Source organism: Hyla sarda, chromosome 8, assembly GCF_029499605.1.
Source record: "Hyla sarda isolate aHylSar1 chromosome 8, aHylSar1.hap1, whole genome shotgun sequence".
Taxonomy (NCBI): domain Eukaryota; kingdom Metazoa; phylum Chordata; class Amphibia; order Anura; family Hylidae; genus Hyla; species Hyla sarda.
In genome coordinates, this window is record NC_079196.1 from 133821193 (window position 1) to 133837654 (window position 16462).

Below are 16462 nucleotides of genomic sequence, written 5' to 3' on the forward strand. Positions count from 1 at the left end.
TGTTTCCAAAACGGAGCCTCCAGCTGTTGCAAAACAACAACTCCCAGCATTTCTGGACAGTCACTGACTGTCCAGGCATGCTGGGAGTTTAGCAACAGCTGAAGGCACCCTGATTGGGAATCACTGGCGTAGAATACGCCTATGCGATTCCTAATGTAGTCCTCAAATGGCGCTCTCTCACTTCGGAGCCCTGTCGTATTTCAAGGAAACAGTTTAGGGCCACATATGGGTTATTTCTGTACTCGGGAGAAACTGCACTACAAATTTTGGGGGGCTTTTTCTCCTTTTACCCCTTATGAAAAGGAAAAGTTGAGGGCTACACCAGCTTGTTAGTGTAAAAAAATTTAAAAAATGTACACTAACATGCTGGTGTTGCCCCATACTTTTTATTTTCACAAGTGTTAAAAGGAAAAAAAGACCCCCAAAATTTGTAACACAATTTCGGAAATAAGTACGGAAATAAAGCATATGTGGGCGTAAAATGCTCTGCGGGCGCACAACAAGGCTCAGGAGTGAGAGCGCACTATGTACATTTGAGGCCTAAATTGGTGACTGATTTTACAGCGGTTCTGATTTTACAGCGGTTGGCTGATTTTACAGCGGTTCTGACATTGTAGTTCGCCCGCAGAGCATTTGACGTCCACACATTGGGTATTTCCATACTCCGAAAAAATGGGGTTACAAATTTTGGGGGTCATTTTCTCCTATTACCCCTTGTAAAAATGTAAAATATAAGGAAAAACCAGCATTTTTGTGAAAAATTTTTTTTTTTCATTTACACATCCGACTTTAATAAAAAGTCGTCAAACACCTGTGAGGTGTTGCGTTCCTTGAGGGGTGTAGTTTCCAAAATAGTATGCCATGTGTTTTTTTTTGTTTTTGCTGTTCTGGCGGCATAGGGGCTTTCTAAATGCAACATGCCCTCCAAAAACCATTTCAGCAAAATTCGCTTTTCAAAAGCCAAATGTGACTCCTTCGCTTCAGAGCATTGTAGTGCGCCAGTAGAGCACTTGACGTCCACACATGGGGTATTTCCATGCTCAGAAGAGATGTGGTTACAAATTTTGAGGGGCATTTTGTCCTTTTATCCCATGTAAAAAAAAAATTAATTTGAGGGAAAACGAGCATTTTTGTGAAAAAAAAAATCATTTACACATCCAACTTTAACGAAAAGTTGTCAAACACCTGTGGGTGTTATGGCTCACTGGACCCCTTGTTACATGCCTTGAGGGGTGTAGTTTCCAAAATAGTATGCCATGTTTTTTTGCTTTTTTTTGCTGTTCTGGCACCATAGGGGCTTCCTAAATATGACATGCTCCTCAAAAACCATTTCAGAGAAAATCACTCTACAAAATCCCACTGTTGCTCCTTCCCTTCTGAGCCCTCTACTGCGCCCGCCGAACACTTGACATACACATATGAGGTATTTCCTTACTCGAGAGAAATTGGGTTACACATTTTAGGAAGATTTCTCTCCTTTTACTCCTTGTAAAAATTCAATAACTGGGTCTACAAGAACATGCCAGTGTAAAAAATGAAGAATTTGAATTTTCTTCTTCGATTTGCTGCTATTCCTGTGAAACACCTAAAGGGTTAACAAACCTTTTGAATGTCATTTTGAATACTTTGAGGGGTGCAGTTTTTATAATGGGGTCATTTATGGGGTATTTTTAATATGAAAGCCCTTCAAATCCACTTCAAAACTGAACTGGTCCCTGAAAAATTTCGATTTTGAAAATTTTGTGAAAAAATGGAAAATTGCTGCTGAACTTTGAAGCCATCTGATGTCTTCCAAAAGTAAAAACATGTCAACTTTATGATGTAAACATAAAGTAGACATATTGTATATGTGAATCAATATATAATTCATTTGGAATATTAATTTTCCTTATTAGCAGAGAGCTTCAAAGTAAAAAAAATCCAACATTTTCAATTTTTTCATAAAATTTTTGAATTTTTCACCAAGAGATGATGCAAGTATTGACAAAATTTTAGGACTAACATAAAGTAGACTATATAACAAAAAAAACATTCTCGGAATCAGAATGAAAGGTAGTTACATAGTTACACAGTTAGTACGGTCGAAAAAAGACATATGTCCATCAAGTTTAACTCCCTGGTTGAACTTGATGGACATATGTCTTTTTTCGACCGTACTAACTATGTAAGTTCAACCAGGGAATTAAAGGGTAGGGGTGTGGCGCGATATTGGGGAAGGAATGGGATTTTATATTTCTTCATAAGCATTAATGTTATTTTGTTCCAGGAATGTATCTAATCCCGTTTTAAAGCTGTTCATTTTTCCTGCTGTGACCAGTTCCTGAGGTAGACTGTTCCATTAGTTCACAGTTCTCATGGTAAAGAAGGCATGTCGCCCCTTGAGACTTAACTTTTTCTTCTCCAGACAGAGGGAGTGCCCCCTCGTCCTTTGCGGGGGGGGGGGGGGGGGGGGGGTTTAACCTGGAACAGTTTTTCTCCATATTTTTTGTATGGGCCATTAATATACTTATATACGTTTATCATATCCCCCCTTAAACATCTCTTCTCAAGACTAAACAATTGTAACTCCTTTAATCGCTCCTCATAGCTAAGATGTTCCATGCCCCATATTAGTTTAGTCGCGCGTCTCTGCACCCTTTCCAGCTCCACAGTGTCCCTTTTATGTACAGGCAACCAAAACTGAACAGCATATTCCAGGTGAGGCCGTACCAATGCTTTATAAAGGGGGAGTATTATGTCCCTCGAGTCCATGCCTCTTTTGATACATGACAATATCCTGCCGGCTTTGGAAGCAGCAGCCTGACATTGCATGCTAAAAGCATCCCAGAGTTATTAATGCTTAAAGTGACATTGTCAGATGTTCAAAAAATGGCCTGGTCCTACAGTGAATATTGTCTGGGTCCTTTAGGGGTTAATGAGCCTTTTTCAGAAAAATCCACTCCTGATGTTCCAAAAATTCTAGATTTTTTGCAGCTAGGTTTGGACAAAGGTTTAAAATTAGTCACTCTAAAGGTGCAGGTTTAAGCTTTAGGGGCATTGTATAACACGAAGATTGCAGACCATCTTTGGATAGTCAGATTTTTTAAAGCAATGAATAGGCTTTCCATTTGTAACTTTCCTAAAGTTCCTTTATGGGATCTGTCTTTAGTTTTAAATGCATTTCTAGCTGAACCCTTTGAGCCTATTTAGTCTGTCTCTCTAAAAAAAAATCTGGTCCTTAACCCCTTAACGACGCTGCGCCGGCTCCCGCGATATGAAGATATTAACCCTTTAGAAGCGGCGGTCAAAGCTAACCGCCGCTTCTAAAGTGAAAGTGACTCGGCTGCTCAGTCGGGCTGTTCGGGACCACCGCGGTGAAATCGCGGCGTCCCGAACAGCTTGCAGGACACCGGGAGGGCCCTTACCTGCCTCCTCGGTGTCCGTTCGGCGAATGACTGCTCCGTGCCTGAGATCCAGGCAGGAGCAGTGAAGCGACGATAACACTGATCACAGGCGTGTTAATACACGCCTGTGATCTGTGTAAAAGATCAGTGTGGGTTTTTTCCTGCCCCAGATAAATTCATACTGAACCGTTTGCATGTTTGTAAAAAAGGATTGTGGGATTGTTATTGGTAAGCACTGAAATAGATAAAGTATTCTTGGAAGGATGGACATTTTAAAAAGAGCACATCTGCCGAACCATGAAAATAGTTTTCCTGACCATTGTTGACATAATTCCCGGGTTAAATTTATTAATGGTACGTAGTTTAGTTTGTATATTTTATTAACTTCTGCTGGTATCCAGACTCCTAAAAGTTTAATAGCTTGTTTAGCCCATTTGAAGTTAAATAACCCCTGTATATGATCACTCTCTTCTTTCGGAAGCGTAATATTAAGCGCTTCGGATTTCCCGTAATTAATTTTAAAATTTGACAAACGTGCGTATATGTCAAATTCCCGTAACAATATAGGTAATGAAATTAAAGGATTAGTGATATAAAAAATGAGATCGTCTGCGTATGCACCTACTTTATGATTAGTCTTTTGTATAGGGAGCCCTGTCAAATCTTTATTAGCCCTCACCCTACACAGAAAAAACCTAGACTGAAAAGAACGTTATTAAGCTATCCAAAAGATAAAGGAGGACTGGGCATTCCCGATCTGAGAGGATATTATATTGCTTCTATGTTATCAAGAGTAGTGGATTGGTGTAGGACCGATGTTCAGAAAGCATGGGTTAAAATAGAACAGAGTATAACTTCAATCCCGCTTAAATGCCTCCCTTGGTGTCATGCCTTAAAGAATAAAGAAGTATGGCAACATCCTACCATTGGCGCAACGCTGAAAGTCTGTAATGACAAAAAAGTACGCAAATATTTCCTCCCTCAAAATTTATGTATGGTACCAATAATAGGCAATCCGGCCTTTCCTCCAGGATTTAATGATTTAGTTTTCTCTCGCTGGATTGCCAATGACAGATATAGGGTATGTCATTTACGAGAAGAGTCAGAGAATATGGGTTGGATAGATGTAATAAAAATTAGCGAACCCTGTCCATTAGGTTTTTGGTGCTCTATGCAGCTTAAACATTTTTGGCTCAACAACCAGATATAGGGTTCTATCGGGACCAAATTACAACTTTTGAAGAATTATGTGCCAGGAAAGAGGGGATACGCCATACCCTCTCTGTAATTTATAAACTGTGGACAGGAGAAATGGCAGACTCTCTTCCCATGTACACGGCAAAATGGGAAAGAGATCTAAAGATACAGCTAAACCAAGAACAGTGGGTTAAGATTTTCAAACTGGCGCATGGTTCTACTATCTGTACAACATTGCAGGAAGCTAATTATAAGGTAATGTCAAGATGGTACCGAGTGCCCAAGGCACTGCACAGAATAAACGCAAACAATTCAAATATCTGTTGGCGTTGTAGATCAGGAGATGGATCAATTTTGCATATATTTTGGTCATGCCTTAAACTTACACATTTCTGGCAGCAAGTCCAGGAAGTATTGGGAAGAGTGACTGTGCACACGGTTTCATCAGACGCAGCCTTTTTTCTATTACAACATCATGAAATACCGATGCAAGAATATAAATACTCTTTATTAAGTATTTTGGTCCAATCTGCTCGAAATTGCATTCCTGCCTTGTGGAGGCAGGAAGATCCTCCAACCTTGAAATTATGGTTCAATAAAGTGAATGATATTAGATATATGGAGAATATAAGATCTGCACGAAATGAAACTCATAGTAATTTTTATGCAACATGGGCTCCATGGATGCAATTATTTGAGTCAGAAGACCTTTAGGCATACGTTAGGTAGACAGGATGGGGATGGAGATGGGATGGAAGGCGGGATGGAGAAATTATTATTATAATTATTTATTTATTTACATTTTTTTTTTTTTTTTGTATTATTGTTTGTAGGGGGTTTGGAGATGGAGGGTAGTAAGGGGGAAGGGGGAGATAGCAGTGGATATACAGATCTCTATGAGGATAATCTATAGAGAGGGGTAGTAAGAAACAAAAACTTTGAGCATTGTTTATTAGTTTAAGATATCAGCCCTTATTGGCGGATAATTGAAGTGTAAAGATGATATCATTTGATAGAGATTAGCAGCTGGGAGGGGGAAGGCGGGAGTCCATATGTGTTTTTAAGTTGTGTTTACTTTGTCATGCCTTACCTCTCTTAACTGTTGTTTTGTTTTTTATGTTGTATGTGTAATTAATTTAAAATAAAAGAATAGAATAAAAAAAAAAAAAAATCGGTGTGTGCAGTGTTATAGGTCCCTATGGGACCTATAACACTGCAAAAACAAAGTAAAAAAAAGTGTTAATAAAGGTCATTTAACCCCTTCCCTAATAAAAGTTTGAATCACCCCTCTTTTCCCATAAAAAAAATAAAACAGTGTAAAAAAAAAAAATGAATAAACATATGTGGTATCGCCGCGTGCGTAAATGTCCGAACTATAAAAATATATCATTAATTAAACCGCACGGTCAATGGCGTACGTGCAAAAAAATTCCAAAGTCAAAAAAAGCGCTTTTTTGGTCACTTTTTATACCATTAAAAAATGAATAAAAAGTTATCAAAAAGTCTGATCAAAACAAAAATCATACCTATAAAAACTTCAGATCACGGCGCAAAAAATTTGTCCCCATACCATCCTGTACGTGATAAGATGACATTTTTAAACGTATACATTTTCCTGCATGTAGTTATGATTTTTTCCAAAAGTACGACAATATCCAACCTATATAAGTAGGGTATCATTTTAATTGTATGGACCTACAGAATAATGATAAGGTGTAATTTTTACCGAAATATGCACTGCGTAGAAACGGAAGCCCCCAAAAGTTACAAAATTGCGTTTTTTCTTCGATTTTGTCGCACAATTATTTTTTTTTCCGTTTCGCCGTGCATTTTTGGGTAAAATGACTAATGTCACTGCAAATTGGCGACGCAAAAAATAAGCCATAATATGGATTTTTAGGTGGAAAATTGAAAGGGTTATGATTTTTAAAAGGTAAGGAGGAAAAAACGAAAGTACAAAAGCTGAAAAACCCTGAGTCCTTAGGGGGTTAAAACAGTCTTACTAGTGGAAGTCACTACAGCCAGGAGGGTAGGAGATTTGTCGGCCTTGTCTAGTATAGAACCTTATACGAAAGTTTTAGATGATAGTATTATTTTTCTCCCTGATCCTTCTTACCTTCCGAAGGTAGTTTCTACCTTTCATGTGTCCCAAGAGATTGTGTTACCATCCTTTTGTGCTAGCCCCTCAAATGACAGGAAGAAATCCTTTAATTTCCTAAATGTTAGAAGATGTGTCCTCCAGTATCTTGATAGGACTAGAGAGTTTAGAAAATCGAATGCTCTTTTTGTTCAGTTCGCAGGTAAAGATGAAGAGAAAAAGGCAAGTAGTAATGGTGGATTAGACAAGCTATCAGTCTAGCTTACTCAGTACTTTTTTTCATCACTACAGGGTGAACGTTCCCACCCTAGGGGGAGGGTTCTTCTTTTTATCCTCAGGTTTCCTGTCCCTAGGGGCGGAGTCTCTCTCAGGTGGTGCTGTCATGGCTCAGGGAAACAGAATTACCAATGAGTAATTACCAGCTTTTCTTTTTGTATTGAAACATTTCTTGTATGTCAGCGGGGAATATATATTGGGTGTGGCTTACAAATGGTTGGGCGTATGGGGGGCCCTATGATCCTCTATTGCCCGGGGGCCCCATGAGTTGTCAGTCTAACCCTGATGCAGCACAGCTTTGCTCAGTTCACTGCTTTTGTATGAGACTTCAAAAAGGCTTGCAGGGCTTTGTGGTATATGATTAGGCTTGTGTATGAAAGGACAGGAGGTCCCCCTATGAACAGCCCACACACCGCTCCCATTCAGTAAGCTCTGGTGTGATAAGGCCCAGTTAACAAGGGTAAACAGATATGTCTACAGATGTTGTCTAGGGGTTAAACCATAGTGAAGGATAGTCTGTTAATACACAACAAAGTAGAGCTCTTGTGTACATCCATTTTACTAGATGTTCGCATAGATTGTCTGCCATCTTGATTCTCCCATTTTCCCTTTAATTACTCTTAGTTCCAAGTTCAGCAATATATCTATGATACAAAAACTCTGCCCCCTATATGAAGTTATCTATATAGGACAGACAACTTCATATTACACATGAAAGCATGTAATTTTTTTTTTCATATTCAAAATAACTTTTATTGGGTTAAGAAAACATAATGACAATATCAGAGTTGCAATGCAGCAGAACTGCAAATTAAAACACTGTGCAATGCTTAGAGGCTAAGTAGAACAAATATGACACTCAAATAGTAAACTGGACGACCCTGTCGGGGCAAAAACAGTTGCATACCGAAAGGAGCGTCAACACATAAGCGCATTGAAAATATCAATATATAACGGTATGATAGTAAGAAGCATGGACGTAAAGGGTTATTAGAGAAAATGGAGGGGGAGGGGGGAAGAGGAAAGGGTTTGGGGAACAGACGACATATCAATAGGGGGGGGAATAGTAACAAAAGAGGGAGAAGAAGTGGGAAAAACAAGAAGAGCAAGAGAAAGGCAACAGCCACTAACCTGAGTACTGCCAGCCACCCCTTCCACACACAAAGTCCATCCTCAGTGTATCGTACATGTCCATGGTGTATCCGGAGGAGAGGTCCTGACAAAATGGAGTTGCCTAGGTGTAGTGGTACGGGGAGTTTCAAGAAAGTTCAGCCATGGGTGCCAGATGGCAGTGTAGCGGTCGGCTGCACCTGAGGAGTCCGCCATAAGCTCCTCCATGCGGCATATACAGAGGACCTCTTTATACCAGTCTGAGATAGTGGGGGGGTGAGGATCTTTCCAACGCCTGGGTATGACCGATCTAGCCGCTATCAACAGGTAATTAGCCAATATTTTGGGAGGGGATTTCCGGGAAGCCGGTAGAATGGACAGTAGAAGCACCTTCGGATAATCGGAGAACGTCACCCCAGTGATAGTGAGTATACAGGACAACACTGTCGTCCAAAAGGAACGTAAAGCGGGACATGACCACCAGATGTGGGACATTGTGCCTCGCCCCTCCCCACATCGCCAGCATAAATCTGATACATTGGGATACATTCTGTGGAGGACCATGGGCACCCTGTACCATCGCAAAACTATTTTAAAATGTGTCTCTTGGGCCCTACAAGAGATGGACATTTTATGGCACCTCTCAAACGCAGCGGACCAGACTGTCGGTGCAAAAGTGGATCCAATTTCCTCCTCCCAGGCGGCCACAAATTTGGGGGGGGGGCGTCTGTGCTGCCTCCTCAAGTAATAGACCATAAATCTGCGACACCGCCTTGGTGACCGGGGTGGAGGAAACACACATCTCCTCAAGAGGAAGAGGAGGCCTAGCAGGATTCAGATTGTGCCCCTCAACCGCCACAAAATGACTAAGCTGTAAGTTGTAAGCATATGATGGGCCGGTGTACGGAGGTGGTCCGGGACCAGTTCCTCGTACGGGCGTAGTAGGGTACCATTGAGAAGATCTCGAAGGGGGAGGTTTAGGGGAGAATTGAAACCCAGGAATGAACGTCTGTTGAGTCCTGGGGGAAAACCCGGGTTACCCAGTATGGGTGTCAGAGGTCCATCCAAGGATATAATCTTAGTATTGGATAGATAGTGCTTGAGGGTCGTAAGTAGTTGCCTGGAGACCCAAGGTAATGAGTCAACCACTGCTTGAGAAGTCACTATCGAGGGCAGCCATAAACAAGACAGAATCTTGTTCGCAGTGCCGTAGAGTTCAATTCCAACCCAGCGTTTGATGCGGCCGTGAAAATAATCCAGAAGCCTGGTCAAGGTGGCTGCCAGGTAATAGGCTTTGCAGGCCGGGACTGCCAGCCCCCCCCCCCCCTTCTGTTTCCTTCTAGTCAAGGTCTTAATGGATATCCTCGGCGGTCGCCCTGCCCAAATGAATTTCCTGAACAGACCCTCGAGCTTAAGTAAATACTAGGGGAGGATCGCTAGGGGGATGGCCTGAAAAAGGTATAGCAGTCTAGGGAGAACATTCATTTTAAGAATGTTAGCTCTGCCCACCCAGGAGAACATGCCAGACATCCACGTTGTTAGGTCTCTCTCTATTGCTGTCAGCATGGAAAGAAAATTTAGGGAAAAGGCATCCTGGGTATCCAAAGGAACCTGGACGCCGAGGTACTTGATTGACTTGGTGGCCCACTGGAAGGGATGCTCCCTCCGGAGGGCAGAAACTTCTGCCTGTGGCAAGGAGACATTTAAGGCCACACTCTTGGACATGTTGATTTTATGATTGCTAAAATGTGAATAAAGACTTAAAGTACTAGAGACTTCTGGCAGGGATGTGTGTGGATTGGATAGGTAGAGAAGGAGATCATCCGCAAAGGCAAAGCATAGGTGCACGTCACCCCCTATAGAATAGCCAGAGATGGCAGGATTGTTTCAGAGCGCATTCATGAGATGCTCCATGCAAACAACATAGAGAAGGCGGGAGAGCGGGCACCCCTGGCGAGTGCCATTGCAGATGTGGATAGGGGAGGACAGGGACCCATTTACCCTAATCTGTGCCTGAGGGTCCCGGTAAAGTGCCGCTATACAACTAAGCATAAGGGGGCCTAGACCTATTTAAGCTAGCAAAGCCTCCATAAACAGCCAATCCACCCGATCAAACGCCTTTTCGTCATCTAGAGATAGCAGCATCAAGGGAGTATGGCTCTTTGAGGCTCTATGCACCACAGAGAATGCTCGCACAGTGTTATCTCGAGCCTCCCTTGAGCGAACAAAGCCGGACTGATCAGGGTGGATCAGCGGTCCAAGGACACCCGCCAGGCGGTCCCCCAATAGTTTAGCGAACAGCTTGATGTCAGTATTAAGTAATGATATTGTGCGGTAGCTTGCGCATTGGTTTGGATCCCTGCCCTCTTTGGGAATTACTGTTATATAAGCCCTCAGGGAAGATGGGGAGAAACCTGTGTCAGAGGAGATGCAGTTAAAGGCTCTACTAAGGACAGGGAGAATCTCAGATTTCAGGGACTTATAAAATTTAGTAGTGTACCCATCTGGGCCGAGGCTCTTGCCTGAGGGTAAATTGGAGATGGCATGCTCAATTTCCTCCGCATGGAAAGGGGTCTCCAGGGCCTCAATGACTGTACGTAGCTGCGCGCTGATCGCGTAGGGCCCTTGTCAGATATCTTCCAGACTTATTACCCCACTCGTAAAAAACCTTGGAACAGCATTGCCTAAAGTATTTATATTTATCGTTCAACGATGTGCAGATATCGTGTCGCGTCTTAACCAGGTCCCTCAGAGTCCCTCTTAGCTGGTCAAGCAGGGATTTCAATTTAGCAGCTTTCTCTTTCTTGAGTAGAGAGCCATGACTAATGAGTATCCCTCGAAGCACACATTTCAATGCCTCCCATTGCACAGGTAAGGGTGTGGAGTCAGCAGCATGGTCAGACTGAAAGTTAGCGATAGCACCCCTCAAGTCAGACATACATAGTCCATCAAGCAAGAGGGACTCGTTAAGACGCCATGAGAATTGTGGAGTACTGAGGGAGGGGATCTTCACCATGCAATGCACAGGGGCATGGTCAGAGAGAAATAAATTACCGATTTGCGTAGAAGAAAGATGAGGCAGATGGTAGTGGGACAGGAAGATATAATCCAATCTACTATACATCTTGTGTGGGCTAGAGTAATGTGTATAGTCCCTGTCATTCGGATGCTGAAGGCGCCACACATCACATAACTGCATGGAGTGTAAGAGTCGTCTGAGGCGGCTCAGTTGTCTGTTGGAGATGGCAGAGCGATGTGAGGACACATCCAGCAACAGCTGAAGGGGGATATTAAAGTTGCCTGAAAGAAGTAACATGCCCCGAGTGAACCCTGTAAGGTCCTCTAGTGTGCGGGTAAGAAAGGTGACCTGTGAGCTATTTGGAGCATATATATTAGCTACAGTCACCACCTGGTCCAGTATTGAGCCCATAACAAAGAGAAATCACGCATTCGGGTCAGCACGCACTTCCTCCACGCTGAAGGGTAGTGACCGGTGGAACCCGATAGATACCCCCTTCGAGCGAGAGTCAGGGTTTGGGCAGTGGAACCAGGTGGGGAAGTAACGGCTAAGTCGGTCAGAGATGTGGCCCTCCTTGAAGTGTGTTTCTTGTAGGCATAACACTCTAACCTTAAGTTTGTGCATGTGATATAGTATCTTGGACTTCTTCTCCGGGACATTGAAGCCCTGGAAGTTGAGGGTAGTGAGCTTCACTTCAGCCATAGAGGCAAGCTGGAGCAGCGCAATTCGGGAGAGGATACACCGGACACTCGTGTGGTGGGATGACAGGGAAGGCAGCAAGTCCTGTGGGAGGGAAAGAGAAAACAAAATATAGAGTAAGAGTAAAACAAAGAACAACAACTGAAAACCAGTACACGAAAATTCAAAGGAACAAGCAAATATCTTTGCAAAGGGTCACTGTGCAGCAAGCGTCTAGCTGCTAAACAGGTGCACCGTACTTGCACCCAACCTACTTGGGGGAATGTGAGGAGGGTGTCACGATATTAGTGAAAACCTTATTAAACTAATAGTGTTGAACAACAAAGGCAGACAGATGAGTCCGCCCACGACCATAGCTAATAATAGAAGTACTAAATGATGTGGGGACATATGTGATTAATTGTAAGGGACCAGAGGACCAAGGTGCAAATGACCAAGGTGTAGGGGACCAAGGTATAAAGAGATCAATAGGGTCCGTCGGCTCCGCAGGGAGACGAGGGAGGAGATGTGACAAAAAAAAAAAAGGGGTGGGGACGTGGGTTAGAAGGGGGGTTCAAGGCAGTGGGAGCCCCCAGGGGGGGAGGGTGGGGACGTGGGAAGGGGAGGGAAAAGGGGCCACAGAGGGGGGAGGGGAGGGGAGGGGGGTGTGGCATTAGCATAACAGGGATATGGGGAGATGGAGAAGGGGTTGGAGGGGTGAGGAAAAAGGGGGGGGTGCTGGACATAATTGAGGAGCTACCGTGTAAGCGGGGAAGGGTGAGTGGATGATGTGGGTGAAACCTTGGCACACGGTCATCTATAGAAGGACAATATATCGTCTCCTAGACAAGGCACACTATGTTGAAATGTTGGCGGGAACAGCACAGGGTCAGAGTCTGGAATGTCAGGGCTCCATCGCAGATTCTCTCATCCGGGGTTGATGACGTCTTTGTTGCTGGGGCAGCGGGCCCTCAGCCTCCCGTCGCCTAGAGGCAGGTCGCTGGGAGGACCCAATCATCTGGGGCGGGGCATATGGATCATTCAAGAACGCCTGCCAATCTGGTAAAGTAGGGGAGGAAGATTAAGGGTCACTAAGAAAGATGGCAAGTCCTCCGGTGTCTTAAGTGAGGCAACCGTGTTCCCAGCTGGGGTATGGAGGGCAAACGGGAAGCCCCACCTGTAGGATATGTTGCGTTCCTGTAGCATCCGTAACAATGGCTTAAGCAGCCCCCTCTGTCTTAGGGTGCATCTTGATAAGTCCGGGTAAATTTGGAGGAGTGCCCCATCAAAATCAATTGTACCCCTTTGCCTCAATTTCTGCATAATGTCCTCCTTCAAGGTGTAACGGTGTACTTGGCATATAACGTCTCTTGGGCGAGTAGGATCCGTGCTCAGGGCCCTAAGAGCCCGGTGAACTCTGTCAATCTCTATGTGCGCATCTGGTTGGCGCCCCAACAGCATATTAAAGATCCCAACAACCGTAGGCAGCAGATCTGGGGTCCCATTAGCCTCCGGTAGCCCCCGAATGCGTACATTGTTCCTGCGGCTCCTGTTCTCGAGGTCATCAAGATGAGTCGCCAGTGCCAGATTCTTGGAGTCATGCATCTGCAGGGCCGTCTGAACATCCCTAACTGAGTCCATAACAGTCACTTGAAGGTCCTCCAAGGCCTTCACCCTGCCCTGCAACTCAGCGGCATCATTCTTGACCGGTTGCAAATCCTGCCTCCAAGCGAACTTTAAATCAGATGCCAGGGCGGACATATCAGACTTTGTGGGTAGGAGCGCAAGGAGGGCCTGTAGCTCAGGGTGACCTTTCAATAGGTCTACAGCCTTTGCTGGAGGTGGTAAGGAGTTAGAGAAGACGTCCTCTCCGTGGGCTGACTCATTGCGCACACGATCGGGTGTTTGTGGCAGCAAATGGTGCCGGTCAGGCCAGAGCGGGCACAGTGGATCACAGCTTGCAGTGGCAGGGTACAGGGCGTGGGTCAGAGGCACTACTGAGGGGGGCAACCCCACATTCCCCTCCGCTCTCAGAAGCACTCCATCAGCATCAGAGTAATCCATTATTTCAGTAGAGCCCCCCCTAAAAGGGCTTGGTTCCGGTGAATGTCTCTGTTGGCTGGGAGAGGGTAGGGAGCTCACTGGGCTCCGGAATAGTGATGTGACACTTTGTGATGGTGAGCAGGGACCCTCAGAAGGAGCCACAGGGGAAGAGGGCATCTGGGAAGGTTGCGGAGCAAGGTCTCCCCCAGCACATACCTCCAGTCTTCCAGGGCCGAGGACGCTGGGGTCCGGCAGACACACTGGGGCAGTTGCAGAGGGACTCCTGGATCCTGCTGCCGGCAGGGCGGGGGCACCGCCCGTCCTTCCCAGGGCCTCGCTCCGTCCACGCTGCTGTGCGGTCCCCGTCGCACTCCTTCTGGTAACAGGGAGGGAGGGAGGGGGCGGGATCAGGGCCCGCCGGCAGGATCCGCGCCATCATGGAATGGCCCGGCATTAGGCCTGAGTCCTCCCTAAGCTCTTGGAGCGGGGAGAAGAAGTTTGATATAGGGATCACCAGAGGCTTGGGTGGCTTCTTGGCTTGGTGATTCCTCCCCGATCTCCTGGTCCCCATGTAGGCAGTGAGAAAGTCCCCTAAAAGCGGCCGCGGGTCGGAGCTCAGCAAACCTGCGACCGTCTCCTCACATGGCTAGACCACGCCCCCCTAGCTTGTAATTTTTTAGCTGTCTGAGTGGTGGTCACATAATATAGCGACAATAATAAAATTGTGGAAGTAGCTGAGCTAGAAGAAAGCAAATTATACTGGATGAAAACAAGTAGGCATTACATGGACAAAAAATATAGCTTTTTGAAGGATGCTTTAAAGAAACTAAAATGTACTTCTTTTGTAAATATTAAGAGGAAGATTTATCATTGCCTTCCTGACATTTTTATTGGCTGAAATTTGGCACCAAATTCCTGCAGTTAGTTTTTGCACAAAAAATTGGCGCTATTTCAAATTAGACAACTTTGGCAAAAGTGACTCTGAAATGCAATGCTTCATACTTGACTATGCAGTGGATGAGATTTGTTAACTGCATCTTTTTTTAAAAAGTGCAAAAGTAATGTGCAAACGTAAAAAACGCAAATTCATACCACCTCAGCCTTGCCTTAGAAAAATGACAAGCAAGTTATGAGGGGATTTTTCATTTGTGCAAAATTTATCAAAGTCTGTGTACCGTTTTGATAAATTTGGTGCACATAAGCCGAAAACACAGCAAACAAAAAAAGGCTGCGAAGTGGCTGCACACAGACACATATTGATAAATCTCCCCCTAAGTGTTTAGCGAGACACAATTTCTGTAACATACTTACAGAAGAGGATTCAAGGTTAACCTTTCTTCAATGTTTCTTTACAGGTGGAATAACACTCCTATGGATGAAGCTATGCATTTTGGACATCATGATGTTGTTAAAATCCTTCAAGAATACCAAAATAATTATAAACCACTGGATGAACCAAATAATGGCAAAGGTGATCACACTGTTGAAAAGAACCTAGATGGGTTACTATAATACCTAAGTTTCTAAAATCTATATATTTGCACCTGTACCCATTGTTTTGTATAATTATTTCAAGACTGTACTTTTATTTTATAAGTACATTTTAAATGATATTTTCATGCTATCTTCTTGCTGGATCCGCAAGATGATTTGAAAGACACAAAAAAAAATTAAAAAATTTAAAAAAAGAACCAAGAAAAAAAAAAAAGTATCTACAAGGAGAAGCTGCCTCTTTTCAGTGTTTCATTTATATCCCATCCCATATCCTCCACAGTAAACTATAGTGATGACTGCTTTAATTGATTGTAAGCCCTTACTAAACTATGCAGAATGTTTATCACATCATCCTATATAATTATGTAGACATTAAAATTTTCCGAGCTTTTTAAGGGTTATTGTAAAGTGATAATTTTAGCCAGAATTAACTTATCCCCTATTCAGAGATTAGGGGATAAGTAGTTGATCACTGGGGGTCCGACCGCTTGTGCTCCCGCGATCTACCTCTAGAGGCCATGGGCTGCATTAATTTCAATGGAGCCCATGCCGTCTAGAGGTAGATGACATGCTCTCCTGACTGAATGGAACGGGGTCCCATTCAGGCGATTGCGGGGAGCCCAAGTGATCAGACCCCTGCGATCCTCTGTGGATAGAGAATAAGTTTATTCTGGCTGCAGTACCCCTTTAAGATAAAATAGGTGAGTTCCCAGGTTCATTTTGAAGGTGCAAGAGGAAGCAAGTTTCAAAGTATGGCTTATACAGGGGAGAAATTTTAGAAACAGTTGTGTAAGGATCAAACAGAAGGAGAGCAAACAAGATCTTTTGGTCATTAAAGCGCAACTGTCATGAGTTTTAACCCCCATAAACCAGCCCCAGCTTGACAAAGTTGTTAGAAATAACAGTAAAATCATACCTTTTGCTGCTTTCTAGCAGCTTTAATGATGCTAAAAAATGCTTTTAACGATAGTCAGCAACAGTCGGATAGGCGTGGCTATGCCCGCAGCCGCCACGCCTTTCCCCTGTATGTCAGTGCTGGGGACGCTGTGTGATTGGTCCACAGCCCTTATTACTCTACTGTACTGTAGAAGAATAAATGGCGCCCGTTCATCTATGCACTCCGGTGATGCGGACAGTCTGCACTTACAATAAGCACTAGCTCTC

General features: G+C 44.0%; 1 protein-coding gene across 1 annotated transcript in view; it reads left to right on the top strand.

Annotated features, from left to right (window-relative positions):
* Positions 1–16258, top strand: part of LOC130284872 (glutaminase kidney isoform, mitochondrial-like) — a 1293621-nt gene extending 1277363 nt beyond the window's left edge. Inside the window, exon 18 of the mRNA XM_056535756.1 lies at positions 15160–16258. Coding sequence (XP_056391731.1) covers positions 15160–15316 — 157 coding nt within the window. The 3' untranslated portion in view covers positions 15317–16258. The remainder of the gene's footprint in view (positions 1–15159) is intronic.
* Positions 16259–16462: the final 204 nt, after the last annotated feature.